Source organism: Pterocles gutturalis, unplaced genomic scaffold (assembly GCF_000699245.1).
Source record: "Pterocles gutturalis isolate BGI_N339 unplaced genomic scaffold, ASM69924v1 scaffold21707, whole genome shotgun sequence".
In the NCBI taxonomy this organism is placed as follows: domain Eukaryota; kingdom Metazoa; phylum Chordata; class Aves; order Pterocliformes; family Pteroclidae; genus Pterocles; species Pterocles gutturalis.
Window position 1 is genome coordinate 54,720 of NW_010108422.1, and position 17,406 is coordinate 72,125.

At 38.2% G+C, this 17,406-nt stretch overlaps 1 protein-coding gene across 1 annotated transcript in view; it reads left to right on the top strand.

Annotated features, from left to right (window-relative positions):
- AQR (aquarius intron-binding spliceosomal factor) overlaps positions 1-3,885 on the top strand; it is a 58,253-nt gene extending 54,368 nt beyond the window's left edge. Inside the window, 1 exon segment of the mRNA XM_010072642.1 lies at positions 3,367-3,885. Within this exon segment, the coding sequence (XP_010070944.1) occupies positions 3,367-3,609 (243 nt within the window). The 3' untranslated portion in view covers positions 3,610-3,885.
- The last annotated feature ends 13,521 nt before the right edge of the window (positions 3,886-17,406 follow it).

Sequence of the window (17,406 nt, forward strand, 5' to 3'; positions counted from 1 at the left end):
TAAGGACCTTCTAAGTTTTGGAAGGTGTTCATTTAAAATAAAATTGATTTTTAGTAAGCGACATGAGATGCTGTTGAGGTTTGAGATGGTTCCCGTTAGGTTTAAAATTCAAGAAGGTTTTGACTGGGTGTGAGAATATTGAGGTTTTAAAAATCCTGCAGTAGGAAGAACTGTATCTTTGAGTAATTTTTAAGCCCCAATTTAAGACTCCAAAACCAGCAGTAACTGATGCCAAGTGCTAGACGTGGTTCTGTCTGGGTCCAGAAATTACTCATTAAGTATAAAGAACTAGCCTGTCCATATTTACTGGAAGTAAACTTGTGTGTTATGTTTCAGGTAAGTTTAGCTAGTGATATTATAGCACCACTGCGTGGAGCAATAATGTTTTGTAACAGAGGTTTTCGTGACAAGCCTGCAGTGTATAGAAAGACCATTTTAACCATATTAGCTTACTGCACTACCCAGGCTGGTTGGGCACTGTAGCGTTTTTATTCTGGAGCGATTTTTTTCAGCACTACTTCAGCACCAAGCAAAATTACATGGGGTTGGAAGCAGCTGTAGATGCTTTCTGACTCCTGTACCTATTTTTGTCAGTGTTTAATCCCTGAAGCAGAATTCAGAACCCAACACAAACACCTTGTCTTCTTATGTAGTGAGCAGAGCTTTAAGGTAGCTGAGGTAGATACTGAGCAGGAAGCTGCCTTTACTCAGCATACTTAGCCCTCTAGATGCCTAGAGGTAGTTGATGGTAAACCAGAAAGGGAGAGATCTTAAATGCTACCCCTCAACTGTGTCAGCTTTCACTTAATGTCTGGGGTGTATCTTGATTATATTACCTATAATTTATTATTTCATGGCACTCTGAAGTTCCCTTGTTGGTTTTTGCTCTTCTGAAAGATTTCCGAAAGTGGAAAAAATGGATGTAAAAGGACACTACTCACTCTGTATTTTAACTGGCTGTGGGAAGAGAGTGTGAGCATGGCTCTGTATCCTTGAACAGATTAGTCCAAGGTACTTGTCTGTGAGATCTAGGTTCTGTTCTTTAATGCAAGGATGTTCCTCTGTCACTTCTTCCTTCCTTCTTCCACTGTTTCTTCAAATATGGAACAGTGTAATCAGTAGAGATCAGAACCAAAACTTCCCCTTTAACTGAATGTCAGACTTTCAGATAGAAAATTTATTTTTCTCTGCTGTTCTTATCCAGTGAATTTTGTAGTATGTTCTTTTTCTTATGAGAGACATAGCTTCAACCAAATTTGAAGCATTTTGCTACCCAGAAAAAGCCTTTGCCAGGTGTACAGGATACTTTCTCACCATTTTGGGGAAGTGCTCTAATTATCTGTCTGCTGAAAAGCAGAGGATAGAGAAAGCAGGGTGACACTACTAAAATCTCTACTTCTTCTAACTGTATTTCTTTGCAACTAGTGAAAGTTCACACTGTTTTGTTAGAAATCCAGTCTTATAAGCACATGACGAGAGTCGTTTTGGAGCCAGTTTGTCTAATATAGTTGGAGATCTCTCAACCATGCAGATCATATGTGATCAGTGGACTGTGCAGTGGACCACATTCAGATACAAATGGATAGCCCTGTCAAAACTCAAAAGCGTATACATGTCCTGAAAAGCAGATGGTAGCGTCTAAATTCTACCAAAAGATGGGTTTCCTTAAAACCTAAATCAAATATGGACTCAATCCTTCTGCTCTTGTAGAACCATAGAATCATAGAATGTTTTGGGTTGGAAAGGACCTCAAAGATCATCAAGTTCCAACCCCCCTGCCATGGACAGGGACACCCTCCACTAGCCCAGGTTGCTCAAAGCCTCATCCAGCCTGGCCTTGAACACCTCCAGGGATGGGACATCCACAGCTTCCCTGGGCAACCTTTGCCAGTGTCTCACCACCCTCATAATGAAAAATTTCTTCCTAACGTCTAGTCTAAATCTACCCTCTTTCAGCTTATACCCTTATATCAGTTATTCTTTTCTAGCATCCTAATCTTATCCATTGCTAGCTGTTTTCCTCCTGTGGCAATGAATCACACTCTCCTTGCCAGGGAAAGACAAAAAGTGAACTACAAAAAACAAAGTGCAGGCATTAAATTTCTCTTACCTTATTTAGTACAACATGATAGTTTTTCTTTGACACTACTTTTAACAGTAGTAGTCACAAAGCACAACATACATCTAAATCATAGAAGTCCGAGTTTGTCTTGTGCATCAAGAACATATTTTTATAATTAAAGGATCTCTGGTTTTGGATTTTTTTTCTGTGAACAGCTGGATTATAAAGACCATTATAACTTTCAAGTCTATAAAAAAAGCTTTTCATATCTCTGCTGGTAGTCATAATCACTTCATAGATTTGCTATGCTTGTCAGATATTTATAATATTAGTGTCATTCTAATTGAAGATAAGACTTCACTGTAATTAAACACTTAATTTGTCATGTGAACCCAAGTTGCCTTTAAGCAAAATAAAACTAAACAATCATCCATGGGAGGCTTGTTGAGCTTTCATGTCATTAAAATGTATCACAATATTGTAAGGAAATATCTATCATGTCATTAAATAATGTCAGGCTGCAAGAAGTATGAGTGTTTCTGTACAGCCTGGAGTTGTGTGGCATTCATCCATCCTCTTCAGCTCACTGTATTCTTGGAATTTTTTTTCCAAAGTCTGTAATCTGGCTGCCATTGCTGCTTAGAATGCTTTGCAAACTACTGTTTTTGTTGCAAGCAAAACACTTTGAATATACTAAATTACTTTTCCAGGAGTATTATGTGAAAAACATCTAAGCGTTGCTTTAACTGTTACTGGAACTTGCATTGTTCTACATTTACAGCTGTGGGTGAAACTTGTATAAGTACAGACAATGTTCACATAGCATTTTATAAGATGTTTTAAGGGGAAATTACTGGAATGAGTTGTTAAAGGCCTCAAAAAGCAAGTTAGATGTATCTAGGAGTTTGAAAAGGTAATAGATGAGATTACTGTAGGAATGTGCGTGTTGCTCCAAGTAGGTATTTACCATAGTCCTATTACTTGTCTGGATGTTTGGGATAATGAAACGTGTTTGATATCTTTGAATTGGAAGTACTGAGTTTTTGACACACTCTTTTCAGGCAATAAAATATGTCTAATAAGAGCATTGTGTGAGACAAGATAATTCTAAATTTTTTTTTAATATAGGAAATAAGTGCTTACAAATTACTAGGGCTTCTAAATTTTAAGTCTATGTTGTTAACTTGTTATCTAATGCAAAATCCTAAATACAAGGTGAACAGTTCAAGCTAAAATATGAATAGAGGTCCAAATAGATTAATTTCTTGTAAAAACTGAAAATCGTTTCTTTTTTAATCATCTAGCGTTTACTGCCCCCACCTGCCATGATCGAAGAACCAGAAACTATTCAAACTCAAGAGACTGAGGTAGAAGGTGAAGTGCAAGGCATGCAGGAAGATGCAGAAGAAGATAAGGTAGGGGAAGAAACAATAAAGGAAGAAGAATTGAAAGTGGCCGAAGTGGATGAACATCGAACAATGCCAGAACACCCTGGAAGAGACAGTGATAGTGGAGACAGTGAACCTGAGAATGAGACTGAAAAGTGATCCGCAGGATGTTTGTCCTCTCAGGTTTTTGGAAAACCGACAGGGGAACAAAGCAGTTAGGAATATAATTGCTGTTTTTACGTTGACTTTTTTAAATGGTTGCTAGTGTAATATGATCTGTTTGGTATATTTTTCACTGAATACTTTGTGGACAAGCAAAATGGTAAACATTTTACTGCATTCTTGTCAGTGTCAGTAATGTAATTTGTTTAATGGCCTCAAATGATACACAGTTTCCTTTTCATAAGTTGTTCAGTAAAGATGCTTTTTATACCAGTTTTGAATATTGACCTTTAATTCAGTCTCTGAGTTATTCATTAAACCTCACTAATTAAGTATATTCAATATTGGTCAGACCTCTTTATAGTTTCCTTAATATTTTGCAGTGGAGAATTCCTTATGCAGAGCTGTGCTTATTTACACTGAGATGGTATTTTAGGTGTAGGCTCAAGTTAAGTAAGATATTTAGTTGCGTGCCTGAGAAATGTGAACTACCATGGGACTTTGAACTGTTTAAAAGCTTTATTGAATTGTGACCTTGTCAGGTTCTCAGAATTTCATAAGGCCCAGGTACGTGTAGAAATTTCTCATTGTTGACTTCTGATGCTGTTTTTAATTGTTATTTACAGAAGAAGTAAGGATGAAGCTTTTTAACAGCACTGTTTTTTAAATGAGTGTGTTGAAATAAATTTCTTTTGCTTTAAGAGGACACAGTAATTGCCCAGGATAAAGCCCTATCAGGAAGAAAAATGAAAGTAATTCCCTGAATGCAGGATTTGCAAAATGTACAGTATTGATACGAATGACGTAATGGTCGAGTGGGTTTTCTAGGGTAACTTCCAAGTGTCCCTCTTTCATAAAGTGATCAGAGAAAGGGTTTTCCCTGGTTCATTAAGGATACCTGCCAACTTGGCAAATTAGTCAATGGTTCAATGATACTTAGAATTTCCAAGTAGATTTTTCAAACAAAGGGATAGCCATAAGAACACCTTCCATTGCTGGCAAAGGGAAAATGCTTGGTTTTCAAGTGTTGCAATTGTGAAGCTGCCAGAAGGGCTTCCATGCCAAATTGACTGAAGAGTAATTACAAGTCTTATTAGTAGCATTGAAGTTCTTTATTTTTCTTAATGTTTTTGTAGTATAATAAGGAAAAAAGAAAAGTATGAAGTTAAAGGTAAGCCAAGCTCCACGATACATATCTATTCCATACTTGTGTGTGCATACTGAGATCTCATTTGCCCCTCCTCCCGCAATCATTTTCCCTCCCACCATCAGTTAGAGGGGAGATCAGGAGTAACAAATCCCAATACTTGCTGTTGCTACACAGTAGTCTCTTCTGTTTTTCATTTGCTGAAATAAAGTTTTCTCAAACAAGAAAACTAACCATTAGAGCAGAATGTATGTTCTGTCATTGCTTGTCTTGACTGGAAGGGAGTGTACTGTTTATTACCGAATTGTCTGCCTTAGGAGGACAAATACACAGTGTTGAGCATTTGGGTGATAAGTTTCATGTAGTAACGTTCACATGTTCATGCAGAGTTGAATACAACAGGACCCTTGAGGCCACAAGTGACTAGCTCAGCTGAGCGTTGTCATGTTTGTTTTCCAGCCTATTTTCTAGAAATATTTGAGTCTGACAATAATTTATTTTGCTTTAATATTTTACAAATTAGAAAAGGATACTGGAGGTTTTTTTCTAAAATAGATAATTTAATTGACAGAGATTCTATTGATAATTAGGACAGCATGACTCTTAGCAAGCACCCAGAGCCAAAAGGAGCTGCGAAGACCTTTTTGGGTTGTGCAGTTTGCAGTGAACTGTGACCACACCTGCCTGTGTGCTGCTGAGTTCGTGTGCAGGACCCAGGTGTACATGGTTGCTTTTAGCTCAGTCCTTGTGGAACACCAGTTAAGCATAGAGCCATCCTAGGGTTCAGTGTTGCCCTAACATGGTGAGTGGAGTTGTAATGAAGCTTGTTTCTGGCTAAGGCGCAGAGGAGGCAATTGAACTGCGAACAATTGCAAAGGCTTGGAACAGCCTTAATATGCAGTTTTCAGAGAGACAAAGCACCACCTGTACAAGAGATGGAAGGTTTCGTTGAGTTGACTTGAGCTGAGCAAGTGGTTCATTGTCCTTGCTGCCACCTTCCATATGTTGAGCTTTACCTTTTTCAGGGATATGGTAGCATTAGGAGAGTTCATTTTCAAAAGTCTGGAAAATGGTGTTTTTCTTGTGGAAGTGGTTGGAAAGTTCTTGAGGCTTTGATTTGGAGGACAAGGTTAGGGGCTTGGGGCTTTTTTTTTCCCCCCAAAGCTTTTCAGTTCTGTTTTTCATTTTTGGTAAAGGATAAACTTTGTCTTCTCCACCAAAATGGTTTTTATGTTCCATTTACATTTTCTTGTAAGAAAGAGTAGGTGGGAGAAGTGAAGCAGTCTAAAACTGTAATTTTGATCAACATGGTTTGTTTTCCAATGACAATATTTACTTGGGATTTAGCATGCCCTTCTGATATCTCTATTCTAGTGAACAACAAGATCCAGTTGTTAAATGTATTGAAAGTTCAAATAAAAAAGAAAGAGACATATGCAAATTAAATTATTTTAAAAGACAATCTATAAGCAAGTGAACAAAACCATTGTTAAAATAGCTTTTAAAAAATTATATTCAAGCATTATTGCAAAGAATTAGTATAACACTCTGTGAAAACCTAGCGAACAAAATCTTTGTAAAGACAAGACCTTTTAAGGGTGTGAACTGCACAGATATAAAATTGTTTACTTTTATTTTCCAAAGCCACCTAATTAAAAAAACAAAACCAAAAACTAGTGACTTTTTGAGTGAAACTAAAGAGCTAGTAGTGTTTTTTCTTCATATTTATTTAGCCAACACTTCCATGAATTGCTTGATTTTCCTCTGTTACACTGAGTCTGTAAAACAACTTAGGCCCTACTTTCCAGATTTATTTAAATAAGTTACTATTTTAGAAACAGCTCAACCCTTGTACTCATTGTGCTGTTATAAAAATGGTACTGTAATTCAATGTACTGTTAATTTCTGTAATAGCCAGAAGAACAAGGGCAAAGAGCAATTTACCTGGCGTTCTGTCCATCCATACATAGCTGAGATGGTCCTATATAAATACAGGCCACTTTCCATCTGTGACTCTGAAATAACGGCGTACGTGCAGGTTTAGGTATGGTCACAGAAAATGCCTTAGTAACACACAAGCATGGCTTGCTTTTGCTTTAGTCTGTATGGGGCTTTGAAACAGCTTGGTAATGTGGCCAAGACGGTGGATAGGTTAGTTCTAAAAAATTCAGGACAAAGTTTGCCAAGGGGAAGAGAAGAGAGAAGCTGACAAGAGAAGAGACAGTTTACAGTAATGAGTACATCCATAAACTCATAAAGGTAAGACCATTCCTTTTTCGTAGCCTGCCTTGGGTTTCCTTTAATAGTGGATACCAAATACTGCTCTACATGTTGGATAAGGCAGGTCCCCTTCCTTCAAATGGCAAGGAAACATCTGTCCCCTTTTTCTCCCTCTTGGAAGGGATGTCTGCAGTTCCCTAGGACATGAAAGGATATGAATCCTGAAGAAAAGTATTCTCGTGAGGAGTAGAAGTTAAGCTTTGCTTACAAGACAAAAGAGACCGGTTTTATTCTGTGAAATCACAGAAATTTTTTAACAAAGAAGACCTAGAGGCGATGTTGGACACAAACTGGGTAAACATGACGTACAATTCTATTGAAACAATAATTAGGTAACACTTGAAATCTTGTAGAGCAGGAAGACAAAAGTGAACGTCCTAGCCAACAAATGAATCACAACCCACAGCAGTCAAGAAGCCATGAATGCCATTAAGACATATGGCATTGTAGTTTCCTTTGCCAAACATGGTAATCCTCCCAGTAGAAACAATCAATAGAAAATTAATGTTTTGGGGGGAGTTTTAGAGGCTGTTTGGTGTTTCCTTTGCTATGTGGTTTCTCAAGTATAGTCTTCTGACAATCCTTTTTCTCAGAGAATTGGTTGCTTAGGTACCTGTCATAAAAGCCTGAACTGTGTATGTTTATTTGCTGTAGTGCTCATAAACACATTTTAAAAGAATGCTGTTTCCATTGCAAATTGAAAAAGAACTATCTTTAAAAACTTTAAGCTAAACATCCTCTGTAAGTGCATCTATTTTCATAACTTTTGGGAGGTTTCTGAAAAAGTACAGTACTCAAACTTCCAAAATAAAGTTCTTCCTTGCCAGCACAGGTATCTGTAAAATTACTGCAGTGAAGAGAATACAAGAAAAGAGGGAGAAGCAATACCTGCAATACCACTCCCTCTCAGTTTGTAAGTAGTAATATTTCTGGAGACTAAATACTGCTACTGTAATGAGAAAGGGATCTTTTCCTATGACAGATTATTTCTTTGGGCCTTGCTCTGGCAGGGCTTTAATCAGCTTAATGTAGCCCATATCAGGGATATTGTAATATGTTGCTATGAAGAAAAGTAGTATGTTTCATTTAGCTTCCGTTATGATTTTCATTCACCTTGGGGAAAAAAAAAAAGGGGCAAGGATCTTTGAATCAAATAATAGCATTAGTTAAGTGTAATGCAAAGAAGCCTGTTGCTGTACTGTTATAGCTGGAAAACAAGATAAAAATAAAAGCTGAAGAAGAGCTATTTCAGCTATAGGTAAGAAATTTTCCAGAGTTCAGGCATTATCTCTCTTCTTGAGAAACAGTATCAGAGCAGAGTGTGTGTTTCTGTATGAGTGTCTTTTAAGAAAGTGTAGATCCAAGCAAAAAGTTGACCCAGCTGCTGTCAATTACTCAGTTCATCTATAGATGTCAATGAAAAAGTGTATACAACGGCAGTGCGTGTTTGCCTAATGAAGCACTGGTATTTTACGATTCCAGAGAACAGCATAAAAGAATAAGCTAGAGACCCAAATAGGGGTCAGGCATATATCAGTCCTGGCACCGTTTGCAAGAGATAAAAAGAAGCCGCCCATATTGCATTTATCAAGTGTGAATTCCTTAATTGCTGCAACTCAGTGTAAGAGAAGCCCTGCCATGCATCTAGAGACGCTTCAGCGTCCTGCTGTGCTAGCCTGACTTCTCTTGTGTGTCAAGAGCGCTTATTTTTAGATGGGAGAGTCACTGGGGACAAAGCGTATCTTAACTACTGTAAAGGAAGTAGTTCAGGGACAGCAGAATCGGACAGGGAGAAGCTCAGTATAGAGGCACTAAGATTCTGGTTCTCACCTTCATCCACAGCAGTAGAGATCTGCCCTATTTTTTCAGAGTGATTTTTGGCAGCAGCAGTCATGTCCCATTGGAGAATACCGTGCTTTCCGAAATGAGACATCCCACATGTTCTGCATGCTGAGTCAGGGAGGGGAGAAAGCGCCTCACCAGTAGTCCTCTTGTGTTGAGGACACACACAAGAACACTGCAACAAGATTAACTGGGAAAAAGACAAGCCCAGTAGTGGAAGAGTTGTCTTGCTGTTGCTGACCACCTCTGGAAACATGAACAGAGTGCCTGTCTTGCTGTATTGCAGTCTATGTAAATATGGCCTAAGTCTGAACAGAACTCATGCATATCCAAGTATTGCCTCTGCATGGCTCTAAATTAAAAGCTAATAATTACTAAAGTTGAATATCCATAACTTTTTTGTTACCATACTGCTGTCCTCAAAGTTCAGTCACCTGTCTTGTTCATTTTGCCTCTTGGAAATATTCTTCAAGAAACTTCAAGTCTGTTTTCCCTTACTTATGCCTTACACACTAGATGTTTTGTCTGAGTTTAATCTTATTCTTCTGTTTGTGTCAGTTTTTTCTTTATACATATATGTCTAAAATCTCTAACTATAAACATTGCCTCAGTTTCATTTAAGTCTTTTTAAAATGAAATTTTTAAACAGCTACTGAAGATAGAGTAGTTTTGCTTATCAGGAAGTTATACTGAAAATTACTATTTTTTAACTGGTATAAATCTTTACTGAAACTGAAGTCTCTATTAGCAGTTTTGTGGTTTCATGCACATCCTAGAGGAGAACATTACATATTAACCTTCTAGAAAATATCGAGTTCTTATTTTGAGGACCTTTTTTCTTTGGGGCCTTTTTTTTTTTTTTTTTTTTTTTTGTACCCTACTGGGTATTGGTCTGGATTTACTCATCTTTGTCAGGGTGTAGTAGTGAAAAATCATGTGGAGTGGAAGGCCAGAACCCATGGCATCCTGATCAATTCTGTATTTATTATAACATTGTATCTAAATTGCTGGAATGAGTGTGATTTACATAAACCTTTAGTGATAAACTAGGGATTTTAGAACAGAAAATATTAGGGAATTAGGAAAATTTTGTGGGTATTTTTTTTGGAAATAATGCAATTGTAGAGTTTATGACAATTTTCCCACAGCAATGCTTTTCCCAAAATTTTAGTTAAGTGTTGCACTTTGTTGTCATCATATTTAAAAACAAACAAACAAGAACTATTCAAGCACTTGGCTTTAGTAAGGCACTTTTCCCTTACATGAATCATACATTGTTAGAAAGTCAAGTGGTAGAGAGTAGAAGGTACAGTATTCCCCATTTAAAAATGAACAAACAAACAAAAACACAGCCAGAGCAACACCACACCAAAAATGCCCAAACATTTCAGAGTGTTTAAAAATTCTGATATTTTTGGTCCAATTAGCACTGAGAGGAAATTTTAAAATTTCTAATTTCACACAAAATGAAAACTTGAAACTCTGACCAGCTCTGATCAAATATGTTTGGATGTTGAACGCTTCCCGTGGTACCACCTGAGGTCCAGTTTTGAAAACTGACTGACCTAGACACAGAAGTGAATAATTCATTATAATCTTCATGAATTTCAAGCTATTAAAATGGTCTTCCACACCCTGCTTTCCTATCTTGGTTCAGGATGTACACCTACCTTTTCTTCCCTTGTTGGGACTGACCATGTTTCAGGCACCCACTAGTTTTGCTCAGAGCTGAGCAATGCTCCCGAGTAGCTCATTATTTTCACAGGCTCCATTCCTTATCTCATTTGATCTCTAATGTACTATGAACTCATCTTGCTCCTGCACACCCGGATACTCAGTGAAAGGGTACTTGTCCCAGATTGCCCCTGCTCCTGTGGTGTTCCCCCACCGGCATTCTGTTGAGCTGCGTGACGAGCTGCGGCACTGAGGACAGCTGCTGCTCCTGACTCATCCCAGCGCTCCGTCCTCTGCGCAGTACCTTCCCGGAACTCTAAGCTGAAACAATTTTTGTTATAATTTGGAAAGAAGAACTGAAAAGAAAAACGTAGCAAACATAGTGGGTTTCGTGTTTTAAATTTTATTTACTGAAACACAAATATCAGTTGAAATACAAGTGCACATCTTGTGTAGCTGTAAATTTATGTAGAGAAAGCTGATTCTTGAGAGGATTTCTTACTATAATCACAAAAGTGATATGCTTAATTTTATCAGTGTGAAACCTGATATTTTACTTAATAATATACAAAGCCTATTTTGCATGCTACTCGTTTAAACCAGGACTTAAAATTGTTTTGGTCTTATTACAATATATGGAAATATGAATGAATATGTACGCATACTCTATGGGAATATATGAAAAGTCTTCCAATTTAAACAATGTAATACCCTTTTAAGTGGTGTTCTGGCATCACATTCTTCCAAAAAGGGTTTGTCCTGCAAATTCAAAGTGATTCTATTTGGATTTGTTTTATTATACTTAGAAATTATGATTTAAAGTGTTCCAAGATTAGTACAGTGGAGTAAAGAAACAATGTAAGTAATTGCTGATGCTCCTGTACCATGGAGGAGGAGGTGTGGAGAAGGCAATCCCTCTCCTAGCTTGCTGAATTCTGCCAGCAAAGGAGAGTACTAGAGGAGAGCATGTGCCACCAAGCTAATGAAGGCTTGGATCAAGACTTCTTGTTGTAATCTTCCTAGACCTTAGCTAAAGATGCAAAGTTTTCATACATACAAATATAGAGCTGTCCTGAAAATTGCTACTTTTGTATGAGGGATTGTGTGACTGTGGGCAATTGGGACCTGGAAGGCGATAGGTAGAAGCTGGTGGGGGCATTAGATCAGAGGTGCAATAAGCATAATGTGCCATAAGGATATTATGAGGCTATGCCCAATAGTGTGCAGCAGTAAGCTAAATATATACCTCAGTGTTTTAGATTTAATTTATGAATGTAACAATAGTTCCATGTTTCTTCTAGCATGATCTTTTAAATGAATTATAAATATATCTGCTTTGATCAAATATTTTCCCCATTGCACCTGTCTACCTTTCTTCTTTGAGAAGGGAGGGAAGCGACTGTGGTCGCGACTGTTCTCACGCTCATGCCTGCAGAGAAAAGATCTTTTCCTCAAGTCAACCAGAAGACCCTCAGTGGGAACCTTCCCCTGCCCTCCACCTTCTGACATGGGTTCACTATCTCAGTTTGTTGGTGACAGGACCTTTTTTTCCCTACTTGTTACCTGTTTGCTGGATGAGTTTGGTGCTCTTTGCTGCAGCTTTTTGCGATCTCGACATGGCCAAGTTAAACACACAGCTGAGGGGAAACGCTTGCATTTTGGACTGGTTGTGGTATGCCTGTGAAGGATGTAATGTGAAAAAGAATCACTGGGGTTGTAAGTAGAAATGTGCATTAGAATAATCAGCCAATTGCCAAACTGCCAGAAGCCTGATTTGCCACTGCCTGACTCTGAATGTAGGCCACGTGCATCGAGGGCTCTCATGAGCCATACAGCCCCTTGGGATTAGGTAGGAGCTATGTGCAGGTTTTCAGGTTACAGCTTGAGATTGATGTTTACATGCCATTGTAGTTACAAAGGTTTTTTGGTTTGGTTTTTTTTTTTTTTTTTCAGATCTAGCTCTAGGCTGTTTAGATATTAATAGATAGAGAAAAACCAGTGAGTCTTGCAGCACCCTTTTCAAATCAGCAGTCTTGGAGACAAGGAACAATTATTCATAATAATCCTTTTGGTAATTCTGACAAAAGACTTGAATGTATTCATAGTGTTTTCATTAAATTTTGTGGACTATCAACATTTCAGATACCCAAGAAAAATCCGCTTTCATTTAGGGAAGTCATTTAATAGAACAACAAAGACTGTACTTTTCTTGTTCCAGCGTGAAGACAGATTTTTGCATATATTCACAACTGACATGTTTGAAGACAGTCTTAATTAGCTATTTAACTAGTTTGTTTGTGAATGGAAATCAGACATTGAGCACCAATTTGCAATATTATTTCAGCGAGTACATGTTCAGAGTGAAGATTAGTCTGTATGGAAAAATGGAAAAAAAACATTACCTTCTGCAACTGAATGTTGAGGGCCTACAGAGCAAAGACAAGACTGAAGATACAGTACCACTGTTTTGCTATAATATTTGTTTAGCAACTTCGGTGCTGAAAAAAAAACTATTAAAAACCCCCACCTCTTCATACACACTGTGAAAGAAATGTCGACATAAGTAAGACATAATTTTGACATAATACAGATCACTGTGTACCGATAACTAAATGCTCAAATCATTTTGTGGCTAGGACTTTCTTTGAGATATCTAGGTAAGAAGAAAGTTACTTAGAATATCTTACAGGGTTCAATCTGATGTGATTTAATATAGCCTAAGTGGATTTTACCAGAATATTCTGTAGCATAAACATAGTTGAATTATAAAAAGCTGCATATACAACAGCATTTGTAAGTTGTCTTTTAAAAATTAACAAACATGGTAAAAGAAATACACACTGAAAATTCCTTGGAAATTATCGAATGTTTTTGATATCTAACAAAAAGATTGAAAAGACAAAATGAAGGAAATTGGAGGATTTGAGGAATATCTAAGTGCTTGTGTAACTGATACAAACAGAAACCTTCCCACAGTGATTTTGGGACATGTTTTCCTCCCTGTTTGGTTCTTTGCTCTTTCTATGTCTGTTCCAAAATGGGCTCTTTTCCACTGGGCACAGTGGAGTTTTCTGTAAGATTGCTGCTAAACTTTTTTAGCCATCCCTATTTCTGTATCCCTGTCATGGAAGGGAGGGGGAGACACATTTTTAATATCTCTAGGATATGCCAGGTCTCTCCTCCAAAAGTTTTCACTAATGCAAACATGACAAGCTCATGTATTAGTGTCTAGTTTCCCTGCCTCGTGCTTTTATGTGGTTGAGATCAGAAGATACCCAACGTATCAATTTAAAATGTGACATCCGCAACCATGCCCAAGGCTGGAAGCTGCATCTTCAGCTCTGTAGCACAGGGGACATGCCATGGCTTTAACCGGGCAGCCTGCAGTTCGCCTTGGGATGTGCAGTTTCTGACTGATGTTGGCAACTTCAGCACACCTCTGTCCTTGCCCAACACACCTCTGTCCTTACCTGCAGCCAGCCAAGCTGCCCTGTTGGGATTACAGTTGCCAGTGCAAAGATGGTTTCTCCCAAAGTTGCAGGTTTACAGGTGTGAATATCAGGGACTGCCAGGCTCAGGGGTGCCTCAGTTCCTGAGAGACGTTTGCTGGTTGCAGTGATCTTTCTGTTCCTTGCAGCCCACCCAAGACCCAAGACACTTGCCAAGGCCACATCCGTCACTGTGGGCATGTCCGTGTTTTGGTACAGTGTGGCTGGTTGCATGCAGGTGACAAAGAGGAGACAAGAGCTTTTGTCAAACAATGTATTCACTTTGCTTTTCTGCTTTGGTGAATGTCTGGCAGAGAAAATCTGATCATTTAAAAAGCTGTGAAGTTGTGCTGTGAAGGTAAAGCTGTTTTCCATATATTTTTCTGCTTTTACTGATTGAGCAACTTGTGTACTTTTCATTATGATCCTTTCCTCAAGCCCTTCTACAGTCTCTGTTTCTAAACAGGAACAGTGAAAGCAGCGTTAGTATGAAGTATTAGTGCGGTTGGTATGAAATTAGTCCGTAAGCAACACTCTCTAGCTAGAGTTATATTGTTCAAGAAAACATTTTTTTGGGTCATATTTTAGTTGTTTTGTAAACAGAACTTGGCTAAAGAGATGGAACTGTTTAGGCTTAACTGCTGATGGAACTGTGTAGTGCCTGCTACCATGTTGTTCCTGTATTTTATTAGCCTCTGAATTAGAGTAACCTCTAACTCAATGATACTGTGCCACCCACATCACTGCTCATTAGGATGAGTAATGCTTTTTACTATCCTAACTTTTGCTTCTCTTTCTCTCTCCTGGATGTTTAACCACTTTATCACTATATATTTTGCTGGTTTTGGCTGGGATACAGTTAATTTTCTTCATGGTAGCTGGTATGGGGCTGTGGTTTGGTTTTGTGCTGGAAACAGTGCTGATAATTCCGGGATGTTTTTGTTATTGCTGAGCAGTGCTTACACTGAGTCGAGGCCTTTTCTGCTTCTCACACCACCCCACCAGCGAGTAGGCTGGGAGTGTACAAGAAGTTGGGAGGGGACACAGCTGGGACAACTGACCCCAACTGACCAAAGGGATATCCCACACCATATGAGGTCATGCTCAGCATATAAAGCTGGGGGAAGAAGGAAGGGAGGGGCATTTGGAGTGGTGGCATTTTATCTTCACAAGTAACCGTTAATACATGATGCAGTCCTTGGCTGAAAACCTGCCAAGTAGTGAATGAATTCCTTGTTTTGCTTTGCTTGCATGCACAGCTTCCGCTTGGCTTATTACACTGTCTTTATCTCAACCCATGAGTTTTCTCCCTTTTCAAATTCTCTCCCCCATCCCAGTGGAGGGGAGTGAGTGAGCAGCAATGTGGTGTGGATTGCCGCCTGGGGTTTAAACCACAACATATATGTGTCTGGTTAACAGCAATCTTTTGATAACCAAGGTGGACATAGTAAATGCTCAGGTTTTAATTTAAAAATAATTTCCTGAGCAGTTTGTATTTTTACTGTGAAATCCCAATTATGAATTATTAAAAATTAAGCACTGAGAAATATTTCCAGTGTTTTAGGGGTGATCAATTTATTTTTCCGTTGTTAGATTTTTCTTGATTTATTTAGCTGCTGGACATCTCAGAATAGTGGCCAGGTTGTGTTTTGGATTGTGCAGCGTTTTCATACATATAAATATATCTGCAGTTTTCCAGACTGTTGAAAGAATGAACAAGGCAGAAATAAAATGCTCTGACAGCTCACAACACATCTCAGTCATTGGGGAGATAACTGTTAATAGTCTTGGTGGATAATAGGCTTGATGGATCTGTTAAATAAAGCTCATAGTCTCAAAGCTCAGCACAGGGAGTGGGTGATATTGAAAAGGACCAGCAGATATGTAAACTCAATTAACCTCACACTAGTTGTGTGCAACTGTTTCTCATGAAGCCAGAGAATGAGCAATGGGAGGTGTCCTCCTTAGGTTGCCTGTTGACAGCCTGAGAAGTTCTACAGCTTTGTGGTCTAGCCATAGTTTGGACCTCAGCATTTTCTGAACATAATATATGCCAAATACTCTGTTCTTCATCTGTAGACATATTTTCTCATGTGTTGAAGGGACATTGTGACTTATCTTTGTAAAGCTATGTTAAAAATTTGCATCCAAGTCATTCTAGTCTAGAAAACTAATAATTAAAGTGAATCTGATATTTCCTTTTCCTCCTTAGGAAGTTTCCCAGGAGGTATGTGTGACTTGGTATTTGTTCCGTTAGACCTGTAAAATGTAGGAAGCAGATTTTTCTTGGCTGAAAATATCTTATTTTTTCTCCCCGAGATAAGATTTGCAAACAAAGGAGACTTCTACCTATATATCTCTGGATACACTTGCAAAGTTAAACCTTCTTTTCCATGTCGCTGGGTTTCACATGGCAGACTGCAACTACTTAGTATGGGAATTATTTTGGCTCACTGTGTTGGTGTTTCTTGGCTGGCCCATAGTCATAGCCTTGTGTGCCCTCTATGGATTCCTTTCTCCTCTCACTACTGTAATAGGACTAGATGAATTAAGCAAAGTGTTGCTGAAGGGTGCATGTTTGGGGAGGCAGTGTGCTCAGAATGTTTGCAATGACAAGCCCCTGCGTTAAGCAATGGAGACAGCCTTGCATGGGACAAGCCTTCAACTGCATACTGCTGGATTTCATAGTTTTCTCTGTTAATTTTTCCATTCTAAACAAACATTTCTCAGTTTTTAACTGTGCACATTTCTCTTGAGGTTGTCTAAGAAGCCTTAACAATCCAGAGGTTTGTCTTCTAAATACACAGTAAAAGTTGAAGCTGTTGTTTTGAAAATGAGTAATGACAGCATGTACTTGCAGAAGGTAGCTATGCATGCATCTCTCACATTTTGAGCTCAGTGTCAAAATCTAATTAAACAGTTGAAAATACTGCCTAAGAGGTGGAATGTACCTGCTGGGTCTGATTAAGACAATTGAGAAGAGTCAACACTGAATTGGAGATATATTTTTGTGAATATTTTAATCTACAGTGTACATTGCTCAGTAATAAGAAAAGTGAAATTCTGATCTGAGGGCTTAACAGTGTGTATTTTTTTATATATACCTTTCAATGCCTGTTTAGTTCCTTTGCAACAGACAGTAGAACTCTTGTGCACTACCATTTCATTTTGTGTTAATTTTCTGTGAATAGCAGTTTTTTAATGGAACAACTTTGCTTATGTGGTTTCACTGCACTGATTTCAAGTATATTAAATTAATAAACAATTTCTGTAAACACCCTCAGTGAAATGTCTCCTACTTTGTCCTTTGTTTGACGTATTTTGTATTTTTATGATCCATTGAACACTAAGCATTGTCTAACC